Raw genomic sequence first — 14,305 nt, 5'->3', positions numbered from 1 at the left:
CGGTCACAGTCAGCTGGTTATTACTAGGCAGATGTAAATGTTCATGTGTGGTTTATCAAAAGATCACATTATAACATTATAAACAAGCTTAGAACGCGTGACAATTGACTTTACTAACAGATCAGACTCAGCATTTTCACTCGCCGCACCATAAAACGGGTGAACAAAATAACCAGACCACATTTTTTAGCATGAGACCCATCAGAGCCCCCTGTATAATAAACATACACCCTAAATGTGAGTTTAGTATCAGTAGTTCTCATCCTGTTCACTGATTGTCTGCCGCACATTAAACTGCAAACACTTTCTCCATCCGGCAGGGGCTGATCGAATAGGCTGGCTTTAAACCATTTTTGGGAGTGAATTTCATATGGAAAGAAAGTCATATTACTAGCCTGACAGAACGAGCACTTCTGAGGAAGAAATGAACCAACGTTTGCGAGCTTAAGGGTTTTATTCGAGGCCTTTAGCAGAAGAAAAACTAGATATCCATCAGCAAAAACACAAGTAACATGTAATTTGTACTAGCTCACATATTACTGCTGCTGTATACTTTATTTCACAAGCTAAAACCAGCCTTAAAATGTTACATACAACTTTTTTTTGGCCAGTTTACATCAGCCAGACGGTCTCTTGCTGTCTAAGTGGGCGAATCTTCAGCAGAATAGTCTGCATTGTGAACTAAACCTGATTAAGTAACTAAGTAAAGCCGAAACTGAACTCACCTGATAGTAAGTCAGTCCCAAACGTCTGCGGGTCGGTCTGATGAGGCCGTGTGTCTTTCCACGACGCCAGCGGGTTCACAGTGCCTGTAAAACACAGATCATGATACTTCTGTTGATTAAAGACGGTAGATCCGTGCCTTTAACTCACCTGCCCCATTTCAAACACACAACACAGACTCTCATGCATCACACTAATGTCTCTGACTGGCACGCTGAGAGCTCACGGTCCCGACTGGATGATCCGAAGTGGCGGTTCTGGACGAGACACCCCGCCACAAACCCAGCGGCTCTGAGCGGGTGACGCTGAAAAGACGTGACAGGACCGAAGCAAAGTCACAGCGGCGCTGTGGGCAACACGGACCCGGCCCGGACCTCCGGGTGCGATGCGCTCTCTACGGGTTACAGAGGGTTCAGTTCGGCTCAGTCTGTGCTCTCCAGCCAAAATCAAGTCTCTAGTGTGAGATTTGCCTCAAATCACTACGGATGATATGAGGCATTGAATCTATAACTTAACTCTTTCCTCGCCAGTGTTTTTTTTCCTCGTCAGTGTTTTTTGGAAAAAGCTGCCAACGCGCACCAGCATTTTCTGATAATTTGCAAAAATTTCATGCATGGCGCCCAGAATAATTTTTTTTAAATTTCTTTAAATAACTGAACATGCAATATATAAAATAAAATAAAAAGTTTTATTCTAGCTTCATGCATTCTTTATTTAAATCAACATTTGAATGCAAAAAGCTTTTTTGCAAAAAGCTGAGAAAATCATGTTTTTTCAAAGACTATGTCTGGATGGGATTCAGAACGATGATCTAAACACAGATGGAGAGGAGGGTTCAGTTCGGCTAACACACTGTCTGTGCTCTCCAGACAAACTCAAGTCTCTTGTCTGAGATTTGCCTCAATATCAGTTCGGATGATATGAGGCATTGAATCTGTATCTCAACTCTTTCCCCACCAGCGTTTTTTGAAAAAGTTTTTCAGCCACTGCCATCATTTTTGAGCATTTTCACAAAAATTTGTGCTCATTTCACGCCCGTCTGCGCGACCTCACGCCCGTCTGCGCGACCTCACGCCCGCCTGCGCGACCTCACGCCCGCCTGCGCGACCTCACGCCCGCCTGCGCGACCTCACGCCCGCCTGCGCGACCTCACGCCCGCCTGCGCGACCTCACGTCCGTCTGCGCGACCTCACGTCCGTCTGCGCGACCTCACGTCCGTCTGCGCGACCTCACGTCCGTCTGCGCGACCTCACGCCCGTCTGCGCGACCTCACGTCCGCCTGCGCGACCTCACGCCCGCCTGCGCGACCTCACGCCCGCCTGCGCGACCTCACGCCCGCCTGCGCGACCTCACGCCCGCCTGCGCGACCTCACGTCCGTCTGCGCGACCTCACGTCCGTCTGCGCGACCTCACGTCCGTCTGCGTGACCTCACGTCCGTCTGCGTGACCTCACGTCCGTCGTGGAGTGTGTGTGTCCTCAGACTGACCCCGTTACACAGGGTGAAGATGAAGACGAGGAGTGTGTGTGTCCTCAGACTGACCCCGTTACACAGGGTGAAGATGAAGACGAGGAGTGTGTGTGTCCTCAGACTGACCCCGTTACACAGGGTGAAGATGAAGACGAGGAGTGTGTGGTCTCCACGACTCCACCACAGGAGATCTGCTGATCTGTACGTTCATCCTCAGGATTAGAGCGCTTATGTAATGCTAACGGCTTACAAACGATTCAAAATACATCACAAATCTCTAAAAGACCAATCCTAAGAGTGAGAACGCAGGAAAAGCACCTCTGCAGACGGGGATTATGGGAAACGCTCCTTCATCAGCACAGAAACATCCTCACAACTGACCTCAGTTCAGATTAGACTCAGCCAAACCCACTAATGCAGAATTAAGAGCAGAAAGACGAGACAAGACTGAGACGAGGGCGAAGATGAGAGATGAAGAGCTTTACCAGCACAACTCCAGATCCAGGGTCAACAACCGGACAGAACCACACGCTGAACACACAGCTCCCCTAAAAGTGGAAACTACCTCACCCTGATGTGATCCAAACCTGTATGAGTTTCTCTATTTCAACACAAAAGAAGATGGAGTGAAGAATATGGGTGTCCAAACCCAGTGACTTCCACAGTACGGAGAAAAGACAGATACTATGGAAGTCAATGGGGTCCAATCTACTGACATTCTTCAAAAGCTCTTCTTCAGTGTTCAGCAGAAGTCACACAGGTTTGGAGAGAGTAAATGATGACAGAATTTTGTAAACCTATAATATAATATAATACTATAATATGTACACACTATCGTTCAAAAGTTTGGGGTCAGTCTCTTTTTTTAATTTTTGATGAATGTTTGCACTTATTTAAACTTCATCAGTAATCGCTCTGTTAAAAAATATATTATTCACATGTATAAATGAATAATACAGTATAATTTATATTTTTATATTTTAAATAAACATAAGTATTACAAAATATTACAAAATATAATAAAAACCTATAATATATACAGACACTACCATTAATAAAGTTTAATTTATTTGATCAAAAGTGCCAGTAAATACATTTATAATGTTACAAAAGATTCTATTTAGATTAAATGAACTTTCTATTCATCAAAGAATCCTGAAAAATAAAATGTATGGAAGTAAAATAATGGCAAATGTTTTTGAAAATAAAAAAGCCTGTTGAATTGCACTACTTAAAAAAAATATGTTGAGTATTGCCACAGATATACCCGTGCGGCTCCAGACTGGGTTTGTGCTCCAGGGACACGTATTAGAATGGTTTCTGAAGGATCATGTGACTCTGAAAACTGAAGTTATGATGCTAAAAAATATATACATACGGATAACTCTGCAATACCTTGTGGTCAGCAGCATTACATCAAACTAACAAAACATTAAGAGTGTGTTTCTAACCGAGAGCTTCTCGTGTGTGTGTGTGTGTGTGTGTGTGTGTGTGTGTGTGTGTGTGTGTGTGTGTGTGTGTGTGTGTGTGTGTGTGTGTGTGTCGGCCACAGCTGGATCCGAGTCGGCTCTCGATCTCATGAGGATCAGGAACACATCGACTCGCATCTGCTGCCCTAAAACACACTCAAGTAGGCCAAGCCGACCCATATACAGCTCCCGCAGGACACACTGCGCATACACACACGCCGATACTCGAGTCACGCCGTCCAATGACAGGGAGCAAAACTAACGCAAAGAAAAGTTCATCTCTGGAAGTTCAACTTAAAGGGAAAGTTCATGCAAAAACTAAAATAACGTCATTATTTACCCAGAACACATTAAAAGTTTCTGTTTTTAGTTAAAACGGTGTCGTGTTAAGTTAATAACTAATGATCGTTCATCAAAACTAACTTTATCGATTATGGACAATAACTTTAGAGCTCAAAACTGTAATCTCCTATTATCACTGTAAAGCTGCTTTGAAACACTGCTTTGTTAAAAGCGCTGTATAAATGGAGGTAAAAACGTGTTGTTGACCGTACAGTGAATGTGAATGGGGTCCAAAGTTGTTTGAACGCCAAATCATTTTTTGAGTGAACTATCCCTTTAATATGCAGCAATAAACCTTTATAGTTTACAAACCTTCTAAATTCAAGCCATTACAAATATTTCAAAGACTGAAATCAGTTCAGACAGCCATAAATAGTCAATAAAAACTTTTATTCGCTGTGCGGACACATTGGAAAAAACCTACATAAACATCAGAAGTACTAAAGCCTACAGGAGTCTGTGAGCAAAAGTGTGTGTCACTGGAGGAAGAAGCAAACAGAAGTGTGTGTATGAAATCATATCTGATCAACCAGTTTTAAGATCACTCCTGCATGCGGAGACAGAACATGAGTATAATGAGTAAAATAAAGCATGTTATTTTCAGCCCATTCAATAAAATACCATGTAAGACAGTGTTTAGTGTTTAGTGCGGGTCAGAAAACTGTAGATGACAAGAATACACGATTCAATCAGTGATTTACAGACACACACACACACACACACATTCACACACACACACACACACACACACACTCACACACACACACACACACACACTCACACACACAGAGCTGAAAGAGAGAGAGAGTACATACAGGAAATAAACCTTGAGCGCTCCGTCTGTCCTGAAGTGAACAATTAACTTATAAAAACGACCTAACTAAAGCAAACAAACAGATTTTTTGTGAATTTAAAGTAAATAACATTCACACACCATTTAACTTCTACAATGTGACGTATTTTGAGGGGTTATTTCAGTATCAGCAAAATAATATGAAAGTTTTTATTAATATTTTGATACTACAGGTAGGTTTAATTTGTTAACATGAACTAGCAATGACAAATTTTTCTAAATTGTTTTATTAATCGGAGTGTGTGTGTGTGTGTGTGCGAGAGAGTGTGCGTGTGTAAGAGAGAGAGAGAAAGAGAGAGTGTGTGTGTGTGTGTGAGAGAGAGACAGGAGCGAGAGAGAGAGTGTGTATGTGTGTGCGCGTGTGTGAGTGAGTGAGTGAGTGTGTGTGAGTGCGCGTGTGTGTTTGTGTGTGTGCGTGCGTATGCATGTGCGAGTGAGTGTGCGTGCGTATGCGTGTGCGAGTGTGTGAGAAAGAGTGTGTGTGTGTGTGCGTGTGTGTGAGAGTGAGTGTATCCCGAGGCTGATGTCTGAAACACACAGAAGCATCAGTGTGTGACTGCGCTCTGTCATCACCAGATATATCATCTCTCACTCTGAGCTACGCTTCCCTCAACCGATCCCGTTTCCCATGATCCCACACAGGGCCGTCCTGCGGTGCCGCTGGTTTGTTCCTGATGTACAGTGAGCCTGAGATGACTTTGCCGAAGAGGAACATGTTTCTTTAACCCTATAAAGCCTAAAGCATCATGTGATACACAGATATCCACATGATCAAATCTGCTGGAACCGTCACACACACTCTCGGTTCGCCGCCTTTTGCTGTGAAATCTTTGCTGATTTTTAGTAAGTAAGCATAATAATAATGATATTTGATATTACAAGTAATATTTCAAGTTGAATTGGATAATAAAGAAAACATTTTTTTTAGAAAATCATGCTAAAATGTGAATATCAAATATGATCATCAGGCTTTTGAGGAAGTTTTATGTGTTCATCATTGTATTTCATTGCATTATATGTTTTATTTCATAAAACTAAGCATTTAAATATCATCTTACTAAGATTAATAGCAGATATAGAGTGATGACTGATGTATATATAATTTTTTGTCAGCAGCCTATAAAGATCTCATTGATTTACATTACGTTTAAATCTATTTTCTGACTATATTAGACAACATGATCAATTTATTCACAAAAAACACTTATGCAATTTTCAATAAACGGTTACATTTAAAAAAAGAAATCGATTTTTCTGACTGTTATTTCATAAATCAGGCTTTACAGGATTAAATGCGTCACAGAGGAGATGAAGTAATGTTTCAAAACCTAGTGAGCCACATACATGGAGAGAGAAACATCCCAGAATGCCTTGCGACGGACAAACCTCATCCAAAAAAGTGGATTAAACAAAATTGTATTTAAAAAATATGAATAAAAGTTTTGTCCCCATTTTTTTAGTATCATGTGATTAAAAAAATACTAGCATCAAACAATATTAATTCAAATCAATTGTATGAAAATAAACATATTAAATCAAACACATTTAAGAAAAAAAAAATAGTATAGGGCCCTTTCATAATAATTTTTTTAAATAAATTGTTAAACTGTTAAGGTTCTATGAGTTCAATTGATTAAACAATTAATTTCATAGGGCCATAAAAAAATATTTTAGTTAATTTTTAATAAATTGATGTATAATTCTCATGATTTCAATAAACTAGACATTATTTTGGATTACTACAATTTAATTTAATCATTAAAATGGAGTCCAGGAAAAAATATTTTGGGAATTTTGGGGGGAAAAAACGGCTTTCATTGTGCTTCACATGTTAAGAGCCGATCATAAAGGACGTGCCGTTGCGTTTAAAGACAGGCAGCAATAAATGTGTGTGAACGGCCCCGATGTAGACAGCACAGCAGCTCACTAGGGTTTGTAACTCCCTGAACACATCCGAGTCCTCCGGCAGGGAGAAGTGCTGGAGGAGGAGTGGGGAACGGGTTTCCAGAAGGTTCAGCGGAGTAAAGCGAGAGCAGTCGGGAAGCAGGTGAAGATCTAGTCGTCTGAAGCGACACACACACACACACACACACACACACGACGCAGGGCAGAAAGAAACAGCAGACGGGAAGAGAACAACAGCGCTGGTTAGTACTTCACACCTGTCAATCAACCTGTCAGATCATGCAGCATGCAGCACACACACATGCAGCACACACACATGCAGATCTCTCTATTCTCACACATCATCTTCTGCGAGACAAACTTTCATAATCATGATGAATGTTTGGAAATGCAGAGAGAGGATTTCAGCACAGCAGCGCAGGGTGGGAAATTAACTTTTTTGTCCACCAACCACAGTGGCTGGTGGATGCCCAATTTTACCAGCCACTTATATTTTTTACCAGCCACTTTTTCCGGAATTCAAATTGCAAGAAAGAAATTGCTTCAATACGTTTTTTTTTATTTCAGGGTACCCCCAGGATCCTTCAGCTTAAATTCAAGGCTTTTTAAGACCTTTTTAATACTATTTCAAATGAAATACAATGCCAACTTCGTACCCATTCCAACATAAGTATGAGGGGAAAATATCAAATCTGTATACATTTTAAACCCTGGAAAATAATTATGTAGGCTACTTGAATTAAATAAAACATTTTATTTAATTGATCAGTCATATTTAATACATACGCAACAGCGTTGTAGTGCGCTTGGTGTGTGTAGGCCAGTGTTCATTTTGGCAACCATTTTTGATTCAGTCTAAGTCTTCATCTTCAGACGAAAATGCTTATGAATGCAAACTTTTAGTCATTACTTTTAGTAAACTGCAGTTACTTTAGGTAGCTATTTTATATGTAGTCTTTAGACAGAAAATGTCATAATTATTCTCTCTAGGCCATTCAATTAAGCCTATGATAAATTATTTACATTGCAGTAGCACTTGTGCAATTCTACATATCCCTTTTCCTAAGTTCCGTGGTTCTCCAATTTTTTAGAGTGCCGTACCCCCTGGTACCCCCCTCTCTTCCACTTAGACTGCAGTCACACCTTTTCCATTAAGGGACAATATTCGCCCCCTTTAATACATTTTTCCATTTAATTTTTAACCTTTATAATACCTTTTAAAAATAAATAATGCTTTAAATAAAACAACGTTCAATAAATATGGAATGTTAAAAAACGTTTAATATTAATAAAAATATATTAAAATAGCCAGTAGGTGGCGGTCATCGAGTCATTCATTCATTGAATCTCACGATTCGTTCAAAGCCACAGATTTCGTTGCAAAATAGAGCAATAAGCCTGACTATACTGTTTTAAATGCAGTACATCACTTAAATGTTACCCTTTTTTTTTTTTTTTTTTTTTTACTGTTGTATACAATCAATGTCACATTTGAAATCGTGTGGATATTCGGGAAACATTGCATTCTTGCTCATATGATCAACATTAAAAACACTGCTGGATATCAGCCTGCATTTTGATCGCAGATTTAGTCGCACAAACAGCGCAAGCGGCTCGTGACAGAACACAGACCGACTGAAGGACACTTTAATTTAAGTAGAAAATCTCAAATAAAGATCGCTGAACTCCAGCTTGTCTGTGTTTTCAGATCATCAGCGCTTCAGCAGTGTAGAGAGCGCGCGCGCATGGTTGCCAGATACTATTGAAAAGACCGTGTAGAAAACATGTTCTTTTAACAGAAAAGCTCCGATTTGGGGTTTAAATTATTGAATTCTGGCATTTGTGGCCACAGCGGATTAAACCGACACTTTCCCTTTTCAGACGAACCTAGTGCAGTGCATAGACTGGTCGTCGGGAAGGTAGGATAACGTTAACCATTCCCTCGGTTTCCCTTGGTCATCAATGCGCCACTTGTTAGAAAAGTACCTTTTCGTTTTCTTTAACGTTACTTCGCCCTCAGTTTGTAGTTGTTCATTTATAACTGCTGACTCCGCTTTTTTTTTTATTCTCAGCTTAGCTATGTGTATAAGTTATACAGTATAACGGTCTCTTCAGCGCCGTGACACACAGCGCTGAAAACCAATCAAAAGAGTTACTCGACAAAAGTGTATTATTGTTACTTAGCAACCGCATTCTTTGACAAAGGCTGTCCAATCCGTACAATGAAATCACTCGCAGCATGTGTTTATTGGTTACTACTTAATACATTAGATGTTAAGTCAATGTAAAGACGCGTTTACGCGCGCTTTTGGTGCGAACGCAGCATTATTATAATCCACCCGCCACTGTGGCTGGTATACACGGCAAAGTGACCCGCCACTTTGAAAAAGTACCCGCCCTCGGCGGGTGGCGGGTGCTAATTTCCCACCCTGCAGCAGCGCCATCTTCAGGACGCTCGGCAGAACAACAAGACACAACGCTGGGCAATGCTCATCAATATTGTGTCTGTCAAATAATTGTTCCATTAAAAAAAAGTTTGCATGTGCATTTTATTTGTTTGCATCATATTTGATCCATCAGGAAATTATGATATAGAGAAAATATGAAGGAAAAACAGCTCAATATTATTCAAAGGCCCAAATTGAGCAAATATATGCAGTTTTCTGCAGATGTTTGATATTTATATGAAATTCTGATGCTTGTACTGTACATCAGTGAGATCTGTATAGCAGACACTTGCATTTAAATATCAGCCAATGTCTTAGTAAGATGATATTTATAAAATCAGTGCAGATTTTCATAGCAAAAATAAACGCATGATGCACGAGGACATTTTAATATTTACACTAAACTACTTTTTAGTCACTAAAAAAAAAAAGTCTAAACTATCAGAAGGCATGTAGAAGATTGTGTAAAAAAGGTTTTCGGCAATTTAGAGTCCTTAGAAAGCCATCAAATATGATACAGTAGGATTTATACGTTTTTATTATGATTTTGTTTTTAAATCAATGATGTACTTGATTTTCTTCTAGCAGAAAAGCTGTACAGTGAAATCATAAACATGTAGTAGGCTGTGTTAAAAAGGTTTTCGGCAATTTAGAGTCCTTAGAAAGCCATATATCAAGTATGATACAGTAGGCTTAACATTTTTAGTACGCATTCGTTTTATAAAATCAATGATGCACTTGAGGCTGAATTGTTGCACTTGTTTTCTTCTTGCAGAAAAGCTGCGAGACGTCTTTGCCGTACAGTGAGGTTTAGAGATTTAGTTGAGCCGCAGCGTCTCTCTGCTATAGTGATGACGAGGTGAACGAGCGCTCAATGACAGTGTGACTCGCCCCGTCTGAAGCGGTTTGCTCTTGTGTGCGAGTGGAAAATATTACTGTCGTACCAGCGTGTGGAAAAGAGACGATGCTGAACCAGCAGGAGCAAAAAGCGTTGACGGATCAAGACATGGTTGGAAATATAACATAACTAAAAACAGACTTTCCTTTTCTCAGATCTTCAGTCATTGGCTACTAATCAGTTCATCACTGATGATTAAAGCGCCTCAATCCAAATTAAATTATGATGCGATTTAAAGGGCCAGTACAGACCTTAAAGGGTTAGTTCACCCAAAAATGAAAATTATGTTATTAATGACTCACCCTCATGTCGTTCTAAGCCCGTAAGACCTCCGTTCATCTTCAGAACACAGTTTAAGATATTGTAGATTTAGTCCGAGAGCTTTCTGTCCCTCCATTGAAAATGTATGTACGGTATACTGTCCATGTCCATAAAGGTAATATAAACATCATCACAGTAGTCCATGTGACATCAGTGGGTTAGTTAGAAGTTTTTGAAGCATCGAAAATAAATTTTTGTCCAAAAATAACAAAAACTACGACTTTATTCAGCATTGTATTCTCTCCCGGGTCTGTTGTGAATCTGCGTTCACGACTCCGCAGTGACGCGCTGACGTAAGGCGCTGATGACGTGTTATCTCGTCCGTGTAGTATTCGGGTTCAAATAAATATGGATGGGCAAAAAAAATGCAAGTCTTCCTCTGTGTCGAAATCCTTAGACATGTTTGCGAAGATTGTTTTGTGCGTCTCCCTCAGACTGTAAACGAAGCTCGGGCGCACCAGATAACACGTCATCAGCGTCTTACGTCAGCGGCGTCACTGCGGAGTCCTGAACGCAGATTCACAACAGACCCGGGAGAGAATACAATGCTGAATAAAGTCGTAGTTTTTGTTATTTTTGGACAAAAATGTATTTTCGATGCTTCAAAAATGTCTAACTAACCCACTGATGTCACATGGACTACTTTGATGATGTTTATATTACCTTTATGGACATGGACAGTATACCGTACACACATTTTCAATGGAGGGACAGAAAGCTCTCGGACTAAATCTAAAATATCTTAAACTGTGTTCCGAAGATGAACGGAGGTCTTACGGGCTTAGAACGACATGAGGGTGAGTCATTAATGACATTATTTTCATTTTTGGGTGAACTAACCCTTTAACTACTCTTTAAATCAGATTCAAATACACCTTTAGCACTGTGCATACGCTGACATTTCCTTCAGAATAAATGTAAACGAATATGTGAATCAGATTGCAAGTTTAGGGAACATATAAACAGATTTGACGACTGACGACAATCCGCACAAAACGTGGAATACAAAACAACAAATCTTGATCATGAAATAATAATTCAATGTACGGCTGTTAAACAATTAATTGTGCGTAATCGCATTCACATTAGAAGTTTGTGTTTACATAATGTGTGTGTACTGTGTATAATTTTGTATACATCAATACACACACATGCATGTATAAAATTAAGAATTTTTTTATTTATAGCCTACATAAAATATTTTTATTTAGATATAATATAAATGTATATATACATGCAAATATTTCTTAAATGTATACATGCATGTGTGTGTGTATTGATATATACAAAATAATTATACACATGTAAACAAACTTTTATTTTGGATGCGATTAATCGTTTTACAGTTCTAATTTAATGAACAATTAATATGCATTTGTGCATCATAAACGAGACCTATTAACTAGAAAGAACGATTTACTGTCTGAATAATCAGCAATTGATTGAAATCAACATGAAGGGACATATTTTAGCATTATAAAGAGTTCAAATCAGACGACATACTGGACATAACTCACAATCTCAATTTACATAACTTGCTCCTCAACATGCATCAGCAAATATGAAACATGCTTACAGTAAATAGACTTACAACACACGCATGTCATGCAAAACAGGCCATAGTAACTGTACATAAAGGTTTGGCACAGACAGGCATCATGTGACAGGAAATGACGTCACGGTCAGTCAAAAAAACAGATTGAGGGGAAAGTATAAAGACAGATGCTAGTCGATTCACTGCTAACGGGACAAACATGCAATTAAAACTAAACTAAAACCTTTATAAATGCTGGTTTTAGTCTCCTCTACACCCACTGAGACGACCAACGTCCAACCAGAACAAATGAGCCGAACTGAACATGAGCGACGACAAGCAAACCAAGGTATGAATCACATGATGGAGTGACACCCGAGAATAAACTGGGGCGACGAGTGCATTTTAAGGCGATTCTTACCAGGGGTCTGAGACCCTTGGCCTTCCTGCTGTCCGTTCTTGACAACTGTGTCTGGATCTGTTCACACACACACACACACTCAACAATTAGAGTCGTCCTCAAAAGCCGACGGCATATTCCTGACAAACACACAAGCACTAGTGTTGAGGCATGCCTGGTGTTTGGACTGGTTCTCCTGTTAAAGGGTTAGTTCACCCAGGGGAAAAACATGAGGGAGAGTCATTACTGACAGAGTTTACACTTCTGGGGGAACTAACCCTTTAATTGACCCTTCGCAGAGAGCTTGATTGACAGGTGATCTGACCAATCATATTCGCCATCCGCCATTTTGTCGGACAAAGCAGTCAGGAAAGTTAGTAGATTACCGTTGGAGGATTTGAGCTTGAGAAGCGGAGTGTACTGACGTCTCTCCGCGGTTAAAACAACATTCCTTCTGATGTTCATTCATGTTTATTTGATGCTATAGATTAACTAGAAGGAAGAGATGATCGGTTCACGAGCGGCTTTAATTGAGCGATCTGTCACGACACATTAAAGAGACACAAAACGCTATTTATTGTTTAAATTTCGTTAAAAAAATACCAAATTTGAAAGGTGAGACTTTGTTTAATATGTTTAATTACAAAAGTAACCGGGTCTGTCCTGCCTGTCAGTAGCCATGTTTCCATACACACGTTTTTATCCGAATTAAGTGATAGAGTGAAAAATCCCTAATGGAAACCGTAAAATTTGATTGAATTTCATGAATATCGACTCAAATGAAAACGTTATTTGCCGAATAAATATTGATTTTAATTTTGTCTAGAAAAACTTTGTTTGCAAATTTGGCTTGCATGTTGTGCGATTCAGTGCGAAAATGAATGGAAGCACCTTAAAATGTCTCAAATCAATTCGATATACCAATTTGATTGCATGTGACGTCATTACGCACAGGTTTTTATTCGCTTTAAAGCCGTTGGATGGAGAAACACTTTCACCAGCTTTATTCGCATGCGTTTTTTTACCGAACTTCAGATAATTCGATTGACAAGTGGATGGAAACTTAGCTAGTGTGTTGTCAGTGTCCTCTCTGCTCCGCAATGTTTTTCACTGTGAGAACATGGTGTGTGTGAGAGAGGCGTGGCTTGTCGGACATAGCAACAGTAACTAAAGGGGGCGGGTCTTTGCGAACGGTCAGTTCCTCCACAGCTGAGACTCACCCTTCCCATCAGTGTCCAGGAGCGGGATGAAGTCGGTCTTGCCCACGGTCTCTCCGACCTGGTCCTCGAAGGCCTCGGCCTCCAGCGAGGAGATGAAGTCCCGCTGCACCGCGTTCTCCACGTCCGGCTGAGGAGCGCTGTCGCTCAGAGCATCGGTCAAGCTCAGATCCGCCATGGCTTTACTGCAGCAGAAACACATCGGGATTATCACAACGATAACGTAACGACACCCTCATGTCACGATACGATATTGCGATACTCAAAGACATATGGTAAAAGGTTACAAAAAATGTACTGTTGATTCAAATGCTAAATTTGGTGTTACATTGTGTGTGTAAATGAATAGACTTGGACTTGAAACCCAAAGCACAGGAATATAGAGACACCAGAAAAACAATATTTATGATTCTGAAGCTGAAAATACTGAATTATTAGATGAATATGCTTGTGCTGTCACTGACTAGATATATTTAAAATAATGTCGGCCACTTTTTACTGATAATATCAGATATTTTGCATTATCGGGAGCCACAGATATTCCCCCATTGCATTATTATACATTATATATAGCAGTTTAATGTAGCACTGACACTACAACTCTAATAACTCATGTCTTTTTTAATAACTCCAATAACTTTTTTCATGCACAGTCATTTTCATGTTGGGCGCATTAAACATGATATATATTGATGCATTTGTGTGATATATTGTGACACCCCTGTCA

General features: G+C 39.9%; 1 protein-coding gene across 12 annotated transcripts in view; it reads right to left on the bottom strand.

The window, feature by feature from the left end:
* Nucleotides 1–14,305, bottom strand: part of LOC306992799 (uncharacterized protein) — an 86,878-nt gene that overhangs the window by 48,890 nt on the left and 23,683 nt on the right. For 10 of the 12 annotated variants that reach the window (XM_079601993.1, XM_079601997.1, XM_079602001.1 and 7 more), the window contains exons 2-4: nt 13,582–13,763; nt 12,383–12,439; nt 726–809 (exon numbers count right to left, since the gene is read on the bottom strand). In XM_079601993.1, the coding sequence (XP_079458119.1) occupies nt 726–809; nt 12,383–12,439; nt 13,582–13,756 (316 nt within the window). In that variant the 5' untranslated portion in view covers nt 13,757–13,763. The remainder of the gene's footprint in view (nt 1–725; nt 810–12,382; nt 12,440–13,581; nt 13,764–14,305) is intronic. The other 2 variants (XM_079601998.1, XM_079601995.1) reach the window with 1 other exon arrangement.

The sequence above is a fragment of the Phoxinus phoxinus genome (genome assembly GCF_949152265.1).
Source record: "Phoxinus phoxinus genome assembly, chromosome: 24".
Lineage (NCBI taxonomy): Eukaryota > Metazoa > Chordata > Actinopteri > Cypriniformes > Leuciscidae > Phoxinus > Phoxinus phoxinus.
Note: the sequence above shows the minus strand (reverse complement) of the source record. Positions and strands in the feature narration are given on the sequence as shown.